At 35.6% G+C, this 13,390-nt stretch overlaps 1 protein-coding gene across 2 annotated transcripts in view; it reads right to left on the bottom strand.

The window, feature by feature from the left end:
• PROS1 (protein S) overlaps positions 1–13,390 on the bottom strand; it is a 123,756-nt gene that overhangs the window by 34,187 nt on the left and 76,179 nt on the right. For both annotated transcript variants that reach the window (XM_077118654.1, XM_077118653.1), the window contains exons 7-9: positions 11,974–12,099; positions 9,956–10,077; positions 645–760 (exon numbers count right to left, since the gene is read on the bottom strand). In XM_077118654.1, coding sequence (XP_076974769.1) covers positions 645–760; positions 9,956–10,077; positions 11,974–12,099 — 364 coding nt within the window. The remainder of the gene's footprint in view (positions 1–644; positions 761–9,955; positions 10,078–11,973; positions 12,100–13,390) is intronic.

Raw genomic sequence — 13,390 nt, 5'->3', positions numbered from 1 at the left:
CTTCCCAACCTAGCTACAAAATAACAGATAAAGTACTCAGGTAGTCAATCCAAAATTATATGATGCATTTCTTTAAAATACCATTTAAGCAATTTTAATAATAAATTTATCAATCTTACTAATTATTTTCCATAATATTTTTAAATAAACTATATTCTAAAAACAATACTTTGGGCGGGAAAAGTTCTCACCTTCCATGCCAGAGACCCGGGTTCGTTTCTGGGTGCCTGCCCATGTGGGCTTAATCAGATAGGATTAAGCAATCAAACAAACAAAATTAAAAGCAATACTTTGACTATTTTCTCAGTGCTTATTTTTCATAACATGATAAAAAGGAATGAAATCTGCTTTCCCAGCTTCTTAGTAAATATGTATCCACTAGAAAAAGAAGAAGCATGGAGTAAGATGAAATGCTTATTGGGGAAGGTCAGGTTAGAATGACCCAAAAAAAGTTCTGCCATGAAAATTATATGTGGGAAGGAAACAATTAACTGTAGGATTCCCTAAATCATCTGATTACTAATATACCTTAATTACCTATTAGACAGTATAATTTCATACATTTTAAATCGTTTCAGCTACTTCCTTTCTTCTGTCCTTACCTACTTAACCTCTAGAAGTTATCATTGACATTGGTTCCTCACCTGGTAATTTCTGGCAAACGAAATTTTAAATACAAAACAACTCCTACAAACTGCTCTGCTAAGTAAAGTAATTCGTAATTTTTGCCAAGGTCCAAAGGAAGGCACACTGGGATCGCCTGGAGAAAAGGAAACAAAGAAACAAAAAACATAGGTTATTGTTTGGTATATTGCCTCAGGTTATTAGTCATTCCCTGGTTCCTAGTGTATCCTGTCAAAGTATCCTCTCTGATAACTAAAAATAAATTAAGAATATCTCGGTACGAATACAATTGTATCTTTCATTTCCTTATGTAAACTATGAGTATAACCTACAAGAAAATGTGTATTTAAAGTACTGCTTAATGATTGTGACTTTACATTTTTGTCAAGTATTTCCTTTGCAAATCTCAGTCCTAAACAGCCCCTTCCTTATAGTAACAGCATGTACTCCCTTAATTAACTGCCAGGTATGATCACTTCCAGGAATTCTATCAGAAAAAAAATTGTTTTAATTTGGAGTCATAAATAGGTGGAATAATTAGTGTGTCATTAAATGGCTTTTCTCCACCATTCATTCACTCATTCATGTAGTCAGCAAAAATTTTCTAAGTAAGGATATGCTATCAAGATAAGAAAAGGACTATGCACTGAAAAACTTAGAAGGAATAATTTAAAGTTAAGATATCATCTTCGTTTCTAAAGAATTTAAAGAAAAAAAGTGCTTTAAAGCCTAGTTTCAATATTTTTTTCCCTTAACAGTAGAAACACACATTAATACAGAAAGTTTTTAGGGATAAGTTCTTAGGTATATATAAGAGTATATTTGGGACTTCTGGGAAGATGACCGACTATGGTAGCTCAATATTAGCCCTGTCCCACAGAAAAGTTAGAGAAGGGACAGGAGGGCGACTGAGATGGCAATTTGGGAGTGCAGCTGACCTGGAAGAGCTTGTGCACCACATGTGGCAGCCCTGGTTGCAGAGGCCAAGGAACTGAGAGGCAGAAAGCTGGAGCCTGGCATGGAAACACGGAGGTGCAGAGCCGCCTGAGTCCACAAAGTGCATGGACAGGAATGCAGGATTAGGAAGTAAGCCAGGCTGCCTTCCTTCTGTGCTCTACCCTCACCAGCACAGCCCTGTGACTGGCAACTCACTCCACAACCCATACACCAGAACCCCATCACCCACTCCCATTCCCTGGGCTCCAGGCACCCAACCCATCAGCCCCCAGTGCACGTGCCTGACCCCCACCCCCACCCCAAGTGCAACCCAACCCACCTCTCCTACATACCTCCCGAGTGCTACCTCTCCCTCCCTGTTCCCTGCAGGCTGTCACCCAGCACATGAAGGTTTCAGGCACTAACCTCCATATCTAGGCTACTCCTGCACGCCCCCCCAACTACCACCCATGGTGTCGCATAGCCTCACTCCCATTCCCTGAGCGCAGTGCATCCCTTTATGACACTCTCAGGCCCATGCATGGGCACGGACCCCTAATCACGTCATTTAGCTCTGGGAACCACACTTTACAGCAGTCCTAGAACCATGCATGCACACAGACCTCAGCCTCATTTTCCAGCTCTGAGAATGCATCAACCATTGAGGCCTGGTCACAGCTACCGCTAATCCACAAAGGCATAATGCTGACCTCTTGCCACAGCTCTACGCATGTGCACAAAGGGCCCCATGCCTTAGACTAGCACACACTAGGGTTACATCATCCAGATGAGTGCACCTACACAGCTACATCCTCCCTGGCCACTGGGTAACCATGTTCACAAGCATCAGCAAAACATCCCCAACCTGCACCCATACCTGCCCAGAAGCAAATCACCACACTGAGTGCTCCACCCTGTGCCCTACTCCCTGCTGTACAACCATCCCGCAAACACAAGGCCTTAGATTACTGAAAGACATTAACTCCCTTAGTAAATCAATCAAGATATTTACATGCCACAAAAGCAGCAGAAGATCACTAAGCATATCACAATGCAGACAGATATAACCCTGTCTAATGACCAAATTAAAACACCAGAGGAGACACAGACATTGGAACAAGTAATCAAAGACGTTAATATAACTCTACTTAATAAAATAAGTGGGATAGCAAATGACATAAAGGAGAATGAGAAGACAATAGAAGAGCACAAAGAGGAATTTGAAAGAATAAATAGAAAAAATGGCAGATATTACAGAGATTAAAGGCTCTGTTGACCAAATAAAAAACACACTAGAGGCACACAACACCAGATATGAAGAGACAGAAGAAAGAATAAGTGATATAGAGGACAGGATAACTGACTTCAAACAGCAAATGGCAGAAAAGATGAAAAAATTTGAAGTGGGTGTCAGGGAAATGATAGAAAATGCACAAATATAAGAATCATTGGTGTCCCAGAAGGAGAAGAGTGGAATAAAGGGCTAGGAAGAGTAGTTGAGGATATAATGGGGAAAAACTTCCCAACCTTCATAAAGGACATAAATATATAAGTCAAAGAAACCCAACAAACTCCAAGCAGAACAAATCCAAAGAGGTCTTCCACAAGACACATACTAATCAATCTGTCAAATGTTGAAGAGAAGGAGAAAATCCTAAAAGTGGCAAGAGAAAAACAATCTACTACATACAAGGGAAACCAAATAAGACTGAGTTCAGATTACTCAATTAGCACCCTGGAAGTGAAAAAGCAGTGGTATGATATATTCAAGATCCTGAAAGAAAAAGACTTCCAGCCAAGAATTCTGTACCCAGACAAATTGTCCTTCATAATTAGGGAGAGATTAAAGTTTTCACAAAAAAGAAACCCTGAAAGAATTTGTCAACATGAGACTGGTCCTACAAGAAATACTAAAAGGAGTTCTGCCAGCTGAAAAAAAAAATGACAGGGGAGGGAGATTGCCGGAGGGCACAGAATTGAAGAGTATCATTAAGGGTAATTTAAAGAATATAAAGAGAAAGAGGGAAAAAAATATGTAGATCTGGCAAATAAAAAAAAAGATAAGATGATGGAATCAAGAAACACCATTTCAATAATAACTTTGAGTGTTAATGGACTAGACTTACCAATTAAAAGATACAGGTTGGCAGAATGGATGAAGAAACATGATCTAGCTATATGCTGTTTACAAGAGACTCATCTTAGACATGAGGATACAAACAGATTGAAAGTGAAAGAATGGAAAAAGATTTTCTACACAAGTTGTAACCAAAAGAAAGAAGAATTAACTATACTAATATTGGACAAAGTAGACTTTAAATGTAAAGACATCATAAGTGGCAAGGAAGGACACTATATACTAATTAAAAGGTCAATTCACCAAGAAGATATAACAATCATAAATGTTTATGCTCCCAGTCAAGGAGCTTCAAAGTACATGAGACAGACATTGACAAAACTGAAGGGAGCAATAGATGTTTCAACAATAATTGTGAGAGCCTTCAATAAACCACTCTCCTGTATAAATAGAACAACAAGGCAGAAGATCAACAAGGAAATAGAGAAGTTAAATAACTTGATAAATGAATTAAACCTAATAGGCATATACAGGTCATTGCATCCCAAAGCACAAAGCTATATATAATTCTCTAGCACTCATGGAACATTATCCAGGATAGATCATATGCTTGGGCACAAAACAGATCTTTATAAATTTAAAAACAACAAAATTATTCAAAGAACTTTCTCTGAACAAAATGGGATGAAGCTGGATCTCAATAACCACCAGAGTGAGAACATTCACAAACATATGGAGATTAAATAATGCACTCTTAAACAGCCAGTGGGTCAAAGAAGAAATTCCTAGAGAAATCAGTGGCTATCTGGAGATGAATGAAAATGAGAATACAACTTATCAGAACTCATGGGATATGGCAAAGGCTGTGCTGAGAGGGAAATTTACTGCCCCAAATGTCTAAATTAAAAAATAAGAAAGAGCAAAAATTGAGGCCTTAACAGCACACCTAGAGGATCTTGTGAAAGAATAGCAAGCTAACCCCAAAGCAAATAGGAGAAGAGAAATAACAAAGATTAAAGCAGAGATAAATGAATGGGAGGACAAAAGAACAATAGAAAGAATCAATAAAACCAAAGATTGGTTCTTTGAGAAAATCAATAAAATTGATGAAGCACTAGCAAGACTGACAAAGAAAAACAGAGAGATGAGGCAAACAAACAAAGTCAGAAATGAGAAGGTGTGCATTACCACGGAGCCTGAAGAAATAAATCAAATCATAAAAGGATACTAGGAACAACTATACACCAACAAACTAGACAACATCAAAGAAATGGACAAATTCCTGGAGACACACCAACAAGCTACACTGACTCAGGAAGAAACAGAAGATTTCAACAAACTAATCACAAGAAAAGAGATTCGATCAGTCATTAAAAATCATCCTACATAGAAAACCCCAGGGCCAGATGGCTTCACAGGGGAATTTTATCAGACATTCCAGAAAGAACTAACAAAATCCTGCTCAAACTTTTCCAAAAAACTCAGGAAAAACTAACCCATTTTGTGAAGCAGATAACATTTTATTACCCAAACCAGATAAAGATGCTATAAGAAAGGAAAACTGCAGGCCAATCTCCTTAATGAACATAGATGCAAAAATTCTCAATAAAATAGTAGCAAATTGAATCCAAAAGCACATTAAAAGAATTATACACTATGACCAAGTGGGGTTTATACCAGGAATGCAAGGATGGTTCAACATGGGAAAACCAATTAATGTAATACAGCACATTAACAAATTGAAAGGGAAACATCACATGATCATCTCGATCGATGCTGAAAAAGCATTTCACAAAATTCAGTATCTTTTTCTGATAAAAACACTCCAAAAATAGGAATCAAAGGTAACTACCTCAATATGATAAAGGGAATATATGAAAAACCAATAGTCAGAATTGTACTCAGTGGAAACAGACTGAAACCTTTCCCCCTAAGATCAGGTGCAAGACAAAGACACCCACTGTCACCACTATTATTCAACATTATGCTAGAAGTTCTAGCTAGAGCAATAAGGCAAGACAAAGAAATAGAAGGCATCCAAATTGGAAAGCAAGAAGTAAAACTTCATTATTTACTATACTTGGAAGATTCTGAGAAATCTATAGAAAAGTTACTTGATCTAATAAACCAATTCAGCAAGGTGGCAGGATATAAAATTGATGTGCAAAAATCAGTAACATTTCTATACACAAGCAATGACCTAACTGAGGAGTCAATGAGGAAAAAATTCCATTCAAAATAGCAACTAAAAGAATCAAATACTTAAGAATGAACTTAAATAGGGACATAAAGGACTTGTACACATAAATTACATAAAATTGCTAAAAGAAATCAAAGGAGATCTAAGTAGGTGGAAAGACACTCCCTGCTCATGGATCAGAAGGCTAAACATAGTTAAGATGTCAATTCTCCCCAAACTGATCTACAGATTCAACACAATACCAATAAAAATTCCAAAACCTGCTTTGAAGATTTGGAAAAACTAACTATCAAATTCATCTGGAAGGGAAAGAGACCCCAAATAGCTAAAAGCATCCAACAAAAAAAGAAAAAGTGGGAGGATAAACACTCTCTGACTTTGAAACCTATTATAAAGCCACAGTGGTCAAAACAACATGGTACTGGCACAAAGACAGAAGCACTGACCAGTGGAATTGTATCTAGAGTGCAGAAATAGACCACCAAATCTATGGTCAACTGATTTTTGACAAGGCCCCCAAATCCTCTGAACAAGGACGAAATAGTCTTTTCAATAATTGGGCATGGATGAGCCTTGAGTACATAATGATGAGTGAAATTAGCCAGACACAAAAGGTAGATACTGTACGATTCCACTTTTGTGACTAGCATAAAGGTATAATCAGAGGCTTATAATACAGAATATAGGGGACTTGGAGATACATAGAAGCTAGAGATGGGTGAACCATTAGCTAATGAGGTTGAATTCCAATGTAAGGGAATAGATAGGAGTGATGGTGATTTTCTAGTGGATCTAGAAATAATATTACCATATTGAAGATGCACAAGATTGAAAGGGGTTGTATAGCCCTACATGTCCCACTGATTCACACTATAAATATGAATTAGTTCTTGCAAGAATTTCTTCAAAGATAGGATTCTTGTATAAAGAGTGTTTAAGTCCAGGGTACAGGGGGAAAACTGCTATTGCATGGTATGTGCTATGTTCAAAACTAAACCATCAGCACTATCGCAGCAACAACAGAGGTAAATAATGGGGAGAGGGACAAGAGTTAAGAGGAGGTTTAAATTTCCTATTTGGCGAGGGTGTGTTTATTGGTTTTCTGTCTCTTGGGAACAATGAAATTATCTAAAATTGAGAATGTTGATGGACTGTGGACTTTGGGCCTTCTTCATGATGCCCGATGAATGCAAGTGGCTGAAGGATGCACTGATGGAGAAGTAGACTGGCGAATGATGGGGTATACTTAAGAATAAAAGTTGTGCTGCTATAGAAAGGAACAATGTCGTGAGACATGCAATGATGTGAATGAACATGTGGGACATTTGATGAGACAAAATAAGCCAGAAACAAACAAACAAACAAAAAAATGGTATGGTCATCTTTGGAACATGCTTACAAGAAAACAGGGGCCTAGATTGTAAGCTTGTAGAACAGACACATTAAGTCCAGAATGGTGATTATTTTTTCTGGATCTTGAAAAGCTGTTTTATATATGTAACCTGATATTTAGAGATAAGAACAAAGCTGAACAGGTTAGGGTTAAAGTAATTCAGAACACAGGAGTAAGGAAGACAGTGTCTATATTTTAGAACCACACATACTCTTTGAGACCAATGGAAGAAAAGTTTGTTTGATCTGGAACTGAAATTTTCTGTAGTGCATAAATAAACTAATTCAACTTATCTGTATAGCTTATTTGAACAACTGAAACACAGGAAGCACAGAATAAGAAAGAGGTCCTTTAATCCTGTATAGATTATGGTAATTCCTGGAAACATCCTAGAGTTTATTAAGCAGATAATCAAAAAGTATTGGCAAAGCTCCCTGAGAGAGGGAGAAAGAATATGGAACCATTAAACCTTATCATCAGGGAATCCCCTGATACTGTGTCAAACTTTAGAGATATCCAAATTAATAGGCCATACCCTCAATCATGAGGCTTACTCTTGTGAAGCTTATATAGGTAGCAGAGAAGCCCTAAGAATTACTTCTGGAGGGACATCTGTTGTTGCTCAGAAGTGCCTCCATATCTCTAAGCCCAACTCTGCAAGTGAAATCATTGCCCTCCCCATTACATGGGACATGACATCCAGGGGTGAAAGTCTCCCTGGCAATGTAGAAGATGACTCCCAAGGATGAATCCAGATCTGGTACCATGGAATCAACAATTACATCCTGACCAAAAGGGGAAAAGATGTGTAATAAAGTATCAGCGGCAGAGAGAGTTCAAAAATAGAGTCAAAATGCTATTCTGGAGGTGGCTCTTACACAAGCTTCAGGTAGACCTTGCTACCTATCATAACCTGCCAACCCCCAACCAGAACCATTCAAGCCAATCCTTAAGAACACTAGGGCAATATATAAGATTCCCTAAGGGTTCCAGGCACTAGAGTAATTTTCCAGAAACCTACAACCTCCAGATGGGTCCCTGGTCCAGACAAGTCCTGAAACCTAGTCCAGCCTCTCCAGAATATCAGATAGTTCCATCTCCCTACCCCATATTAGTGACAGACCCTTCCAATATCAAAAATTTGGAATTGGCATAGCCCAAACACCCCTAAAGAGAGGTATGGAAAGATCAAAGGTGACAGTGGAATTGTATATAGAAGATAGGACTGGACAAATGAATATGAATGCTGAATCATTAAATTGATATCTCTTTTAGTCTCCAGTATTTTAGAGCAGCTAGAAGTAAACACCTAAAATTGTGCAATTGCAACCTATGTCAAAGTCTGAAATATGTTCTACAACTCATTGTGGTACTATGCTTTGAAATTTATAGCTTTTTGTGTATATGTTATTTTTTACACACACACACAAAAAAGGAAAAAAAAGTCGATTGTGATGATAGAAAAGTATTTAACCCCTCTATCCTCCTATATTCTGGAGCAGCTAGAAGGAAAAATATGAGAGAATCATATGGTAGCCCACGACAAATTCTGGGATCTGTCCTGTAAATACTTGTTGAAGAGTGCTTTGAAAACTATTTCTTTTTTATTTCTTTGCTTTGTTATATTGTATGTTATATCATACAATAAAAAAAAAGAATATATTTGGTGGAATTATGTATATAGCACTACATTCCTATGTAGGTCCAGAAATAACATCTTACTTCCTCTTAGAACATTTATAAAATCTACTACGAGGCACACATAGTGATGTGTAACTACAACGAATACTGAAATAATGACGGACTAACTTACAAAATACACATACACATAACGTGGTGTGTAACTACTATAATATCAGATGTTTCATTTTTTGGGACATATACAGGTTTAACTTCGTAACAAGTAACAAGGTATGTGTATTCTTAGGATAAAATCAGTATTTAGGGCATTTAACTGCCCGCTTTATCAACTTATAAATGTCACCTTCACTTGCAGAAAAAAAAAAAGGCAAGAATTGAACTAAGGATCACTAATGTGTTCATTATTCAAAGAAAAAAAATAGAGCTTTAGATGTTGATCTGCTTATTTCAGTAAAAGAAAAACTAGAATCTACTCCCAAGATTCAATTCCTGGATCAATTATGAATAAAATCTAAAAGCTTGTTTCAGAGACAGATTAAGATAATCTGCCTCCCTGAATTTAGATACTCTAATACCCCACTAAATCCTATTAAGACAATTGTTTCTGTCTGAAATGTTATGAGCACTCTTACAAGTAACTAACCCGCCTATGGCATAGACAAGGGTTGTTAGAGTGGCATAAAGAAAAGCAGCCACTGGAAAATATTTTCACTATTATTTTGTATTATTTCCATAATACTATGGAAAGAAACAAGGGGTATAAATTTCAGCTTATCTTGGTTACTTAAATAAACATACTTTTTGCATTTCATAAATACACAGGCTCGCAGATGAATGCTTTCTAAACTGTATTCCTTCAACTTCTGTTCTTTTTTTTAACCCAGCCAATAATTATCCCCAATATTTAGATTCCCATAGAAACATAATTAGTAAATAGTTCCTGATTCATATCCTGTTTAAAACTTTAGCAATTAGTATAGAATGTCTATATTTTCCTGATTTGCCTCGGGTATGGGGGAATAAGTATCTGGATCTCTTGTTTCATAAAAAAAAAATGAGAAGCTGAGCATTGCAAAATGTTTACCTCACAGCTCTTCTGATCTTGAGCAAGTTGGAATCCTTTTTTTCCATCACAGTAACAAGAGTAGCCACCAGGGTAATTACTGCAAAGTTGAGTACATATGTTTTCAAAGCATTCATCCACATCTGGGGTAAAAGAGAACATAAACTTTGATATCTTCTAAATGCTCAATCAAAAATAAGAGGGAGTATTCTGACTTTTGTATGAGATAATCAAGTCCTTAGTGAAACAAATCTCTATGATAGCAAATCACATTTAAATACTCGCCATGGATATTTAAATGATTTACAATTGTAATTTCTATATATACACCTAAAACAACAAACTTAATATATAAGCTTCAGTAATTAATAATTAATAAAACTATAAAATTATACCAATTTTATGATTTTGAAGAAAATAAATAAAAAGACTACTTGAGAGTATCAAAATAACTCATTTCTGATTACATGAAATCCATTGATGCTACTTTCCTTCTCTTTTGAAGAAAAGACAGGAAAGATAAGGGAAGAAATTAAAAGAACTCTTCTATGAAGGTTAATAACCTCAGAGATTGACAATATCAAGAACATTTGACTTCTCATAAGGTGATGATTAATGGTAGAAATAAATTAATGTACATATTGTTATTTCTTGTTAACTTATTTTTTAAAAAAACCTCATTATGATATTATTTCCCATATTGCAAACTCTTTTTTAATCCGAATTCCTACTCCATAGTTTGAAAAACTCATTCTTGAAAGTTTATAAGCCAAGGTCCACATCAGGGCCACATAAGATCCTTGGCATTTTCAGTGGCTGTACTTTCCAATCTTTGAGAAACCCCAAATTCATAAGTGCTATTATCGGATGTATGTTCCCCATAAAATGCCTTAAAATAGAATCCCAATGTTACTTATCTCTAAATAATACTATTAATTACATAATGTATGATCAAAGTCATTTATATGTATAAAACCATATATAAATCTTGATATAAAAATCTGTCATTCACTAATAAACCTGCAATCTAGATAATGAGGTTGGCTAATGATGAATGTGCAAATGCCTAGGGTTTACACAGTAATTTCTATCTGGAGTGGTGGGGGACTGGAAATGGTGTGTTCAGTAAGCAGGGTGGGAGGCAAAGCATCAAAATCTCAAGAGGGATATATATGGTTGAATAAGATCATTCTAAAAAACAATATTGGTTTGATTAGCTTAGCCATGGTTTTAAATTTGTTTTGAAATTAAAAAAAAAAAAATTAGAGGCAGGTATGAGATCATTTGTATTTATTCATGCTAAAACAGAAATCCCACTAATAAGTTAAAGCTACCTGAAGGGCATATGGCTGAACTGTTGCAGGCCAAATAAAGGCATGAGCTCCAAGGCAAGCCCAAATTCATAGGGATACTGCCATCACTTCTCAATACTCCTCAGATTTCTAGAGCTCACTATTCATTTGATTGATACGATTTTTCTTTTACCTTTTATGATAAGACTTTTCTGTGTAATTAAATAATTTTCTGTATAATTAATTATACAGAACTACACCATTTCTCACTTTAGAGTAAATGACTGACTGATTTACTAACACATAGTAAATCACTGAAAAGCTTGAAATGAAACCTGAGTTTTCTAAGTGCAGTTGGTTTACCCACATGATTTTTAAACATGCCTTTCTTTTGCATGTTCTTTTCCCTTCCAGATTGTAATTCTCTTTACCTTTGAAGATTATTTAAATGATGTGAAAATGCCTTGAGCTTATTTCTATCATCTCAAAGCTCTTCAATTCATATATAGCTTAAGGAGCTATATATGTTAAGCAGAGTGCCTAACACTAAGCCCAAAGACCAAGTGTTTCACACACTTTTACTCTGGAAGAAAGCCAGTGATTACCAAATTGACAAAGCTGAATAGTGGATATTACCCATTTTAGAAAATCTCATTGTTGATTTCAAACAAAAGCACTGCATTTACGTATAAACTCAGCATTCAAACCCACCCTTTCCACCATCACAACAAATACCCACAACTCTACCTTCACAAGACTTTGATATGGGATTGTATCTATAGCCTTCAGAGCATTGACATTCATAGTCTCCTGGGATGTTCTTGCATTCAGCTGTGCCACAAATGTCTGACTTTATAGAGCATTCATCCACATCTAAAAATGAAACCAACCAATATATTAAGAAAAATTTTTGCATACCAGATAATGCTAGCAAAGACCCTTGATTAGCATTTCCTGGATCTCATTTAACAATGTAATGAGACAATGGGTGGGCTGGAAATAACAAAATATTAAATCTATTATTATAACTCAGTTCATTAAATATGATTTATTTCTACAAAGGCAAGGATTTTGATTGGTGTTTGACATATCCCTTTATAGTTATGCAAGAGAAGGAAAGGACCGTCTTATCCATGAGGTATTAGTATGAAAAGCCATGAGAGAAGTGATTAACCATATTCTTAATATTTGTAAAATGTAATCCTAAATATGTACTTTTGAATTATGATCTTAATAAACGATTCAGTCCATATTATCATAAATATCAAAAAACAATGAAGATGGTTCATCTCTTTTATATTGTTCTCTTGGAAACAGATAACTAGTTATTCTGCATATTATTGTTGCCTAAAGTATTACAGAGTGAGTTAAATCTACAATGGGATTGCGTTATGGTCTAGAGTATTTATAAAGTTAGAATTGATAACAAACAAATTTTAACACTAAATTAATGTTTGACAAAAAATTTCAGATGTATTTATTATATTACATAGTAATACGTAGGAGATGAAGCATCAGTTGTCAGTAGTTACTAGTTAAATGCCTGTGAGGAAAACAAAATAAATGATAGAAATACTTTAGTGGAGATGAAATTATCAGTTAATTTTTCTCATCTGTAATCTCTGGAGAAAAGAAAAATTCAGAATGGAAAATATTTTTCTATTCTAAAGGCTGAGTGCCTAATCCCCCCAGCCCCCAACCCCACGAGATATTTGCACATCATTTCAGTGTGGTTTTGGAAAGCAGTCAGATGCAAACTCCAGCAAATAGCCATATATATGTACACACACACACACATATATACAGACATAGATATCTATGTGTGTGTATTTATCTATATATATAAGAATCACAACTGCCTACTAATTACTTCATGATTGGGTCCTATTAGTTGTAATAACAGTGTAATGTCTATTTATGTCTATGAGGTTTACAAATATTTTCTCCATGTTTGTAACTTCATAGCTATAAGTGCTTAATAATAAAATATTCAGTATCAAATATTCTCTTGGCAAGAGTGGGTCATGTTCAATTTAGTATACATAGATGGTAAAGGTCTATAGTCGAGTCTTGAGAATATGTTTTTAGTATTACATAAAAAGAGAAAATCTGTAGCATCCTTGTACATTGGTTGATATTTATTTCATTTTTCAGTTTAAAATTT

Source organism: Tamandua tetradactyla, chromosome 10, assembly GCF_023851605.1.
Source record: "Tamandua tetradactyla isolate mTamTet1 chromosome 10, mTamTet1.pri, whole genome shotgun sequence".
Classification (NCBI taxonomy): domain Eukaryota; kingdom Metazoa; phylum Chordata; class Mammalia; order Pilosa; family Myrmecophagidae; genus Tamandua; species Tamandua tetradactyla.
The sequence above is the reverse complement of the archived record's forward strand: the minus strand, read 5'-3'. Positions and strand labels throughout refer to the sequence as shown.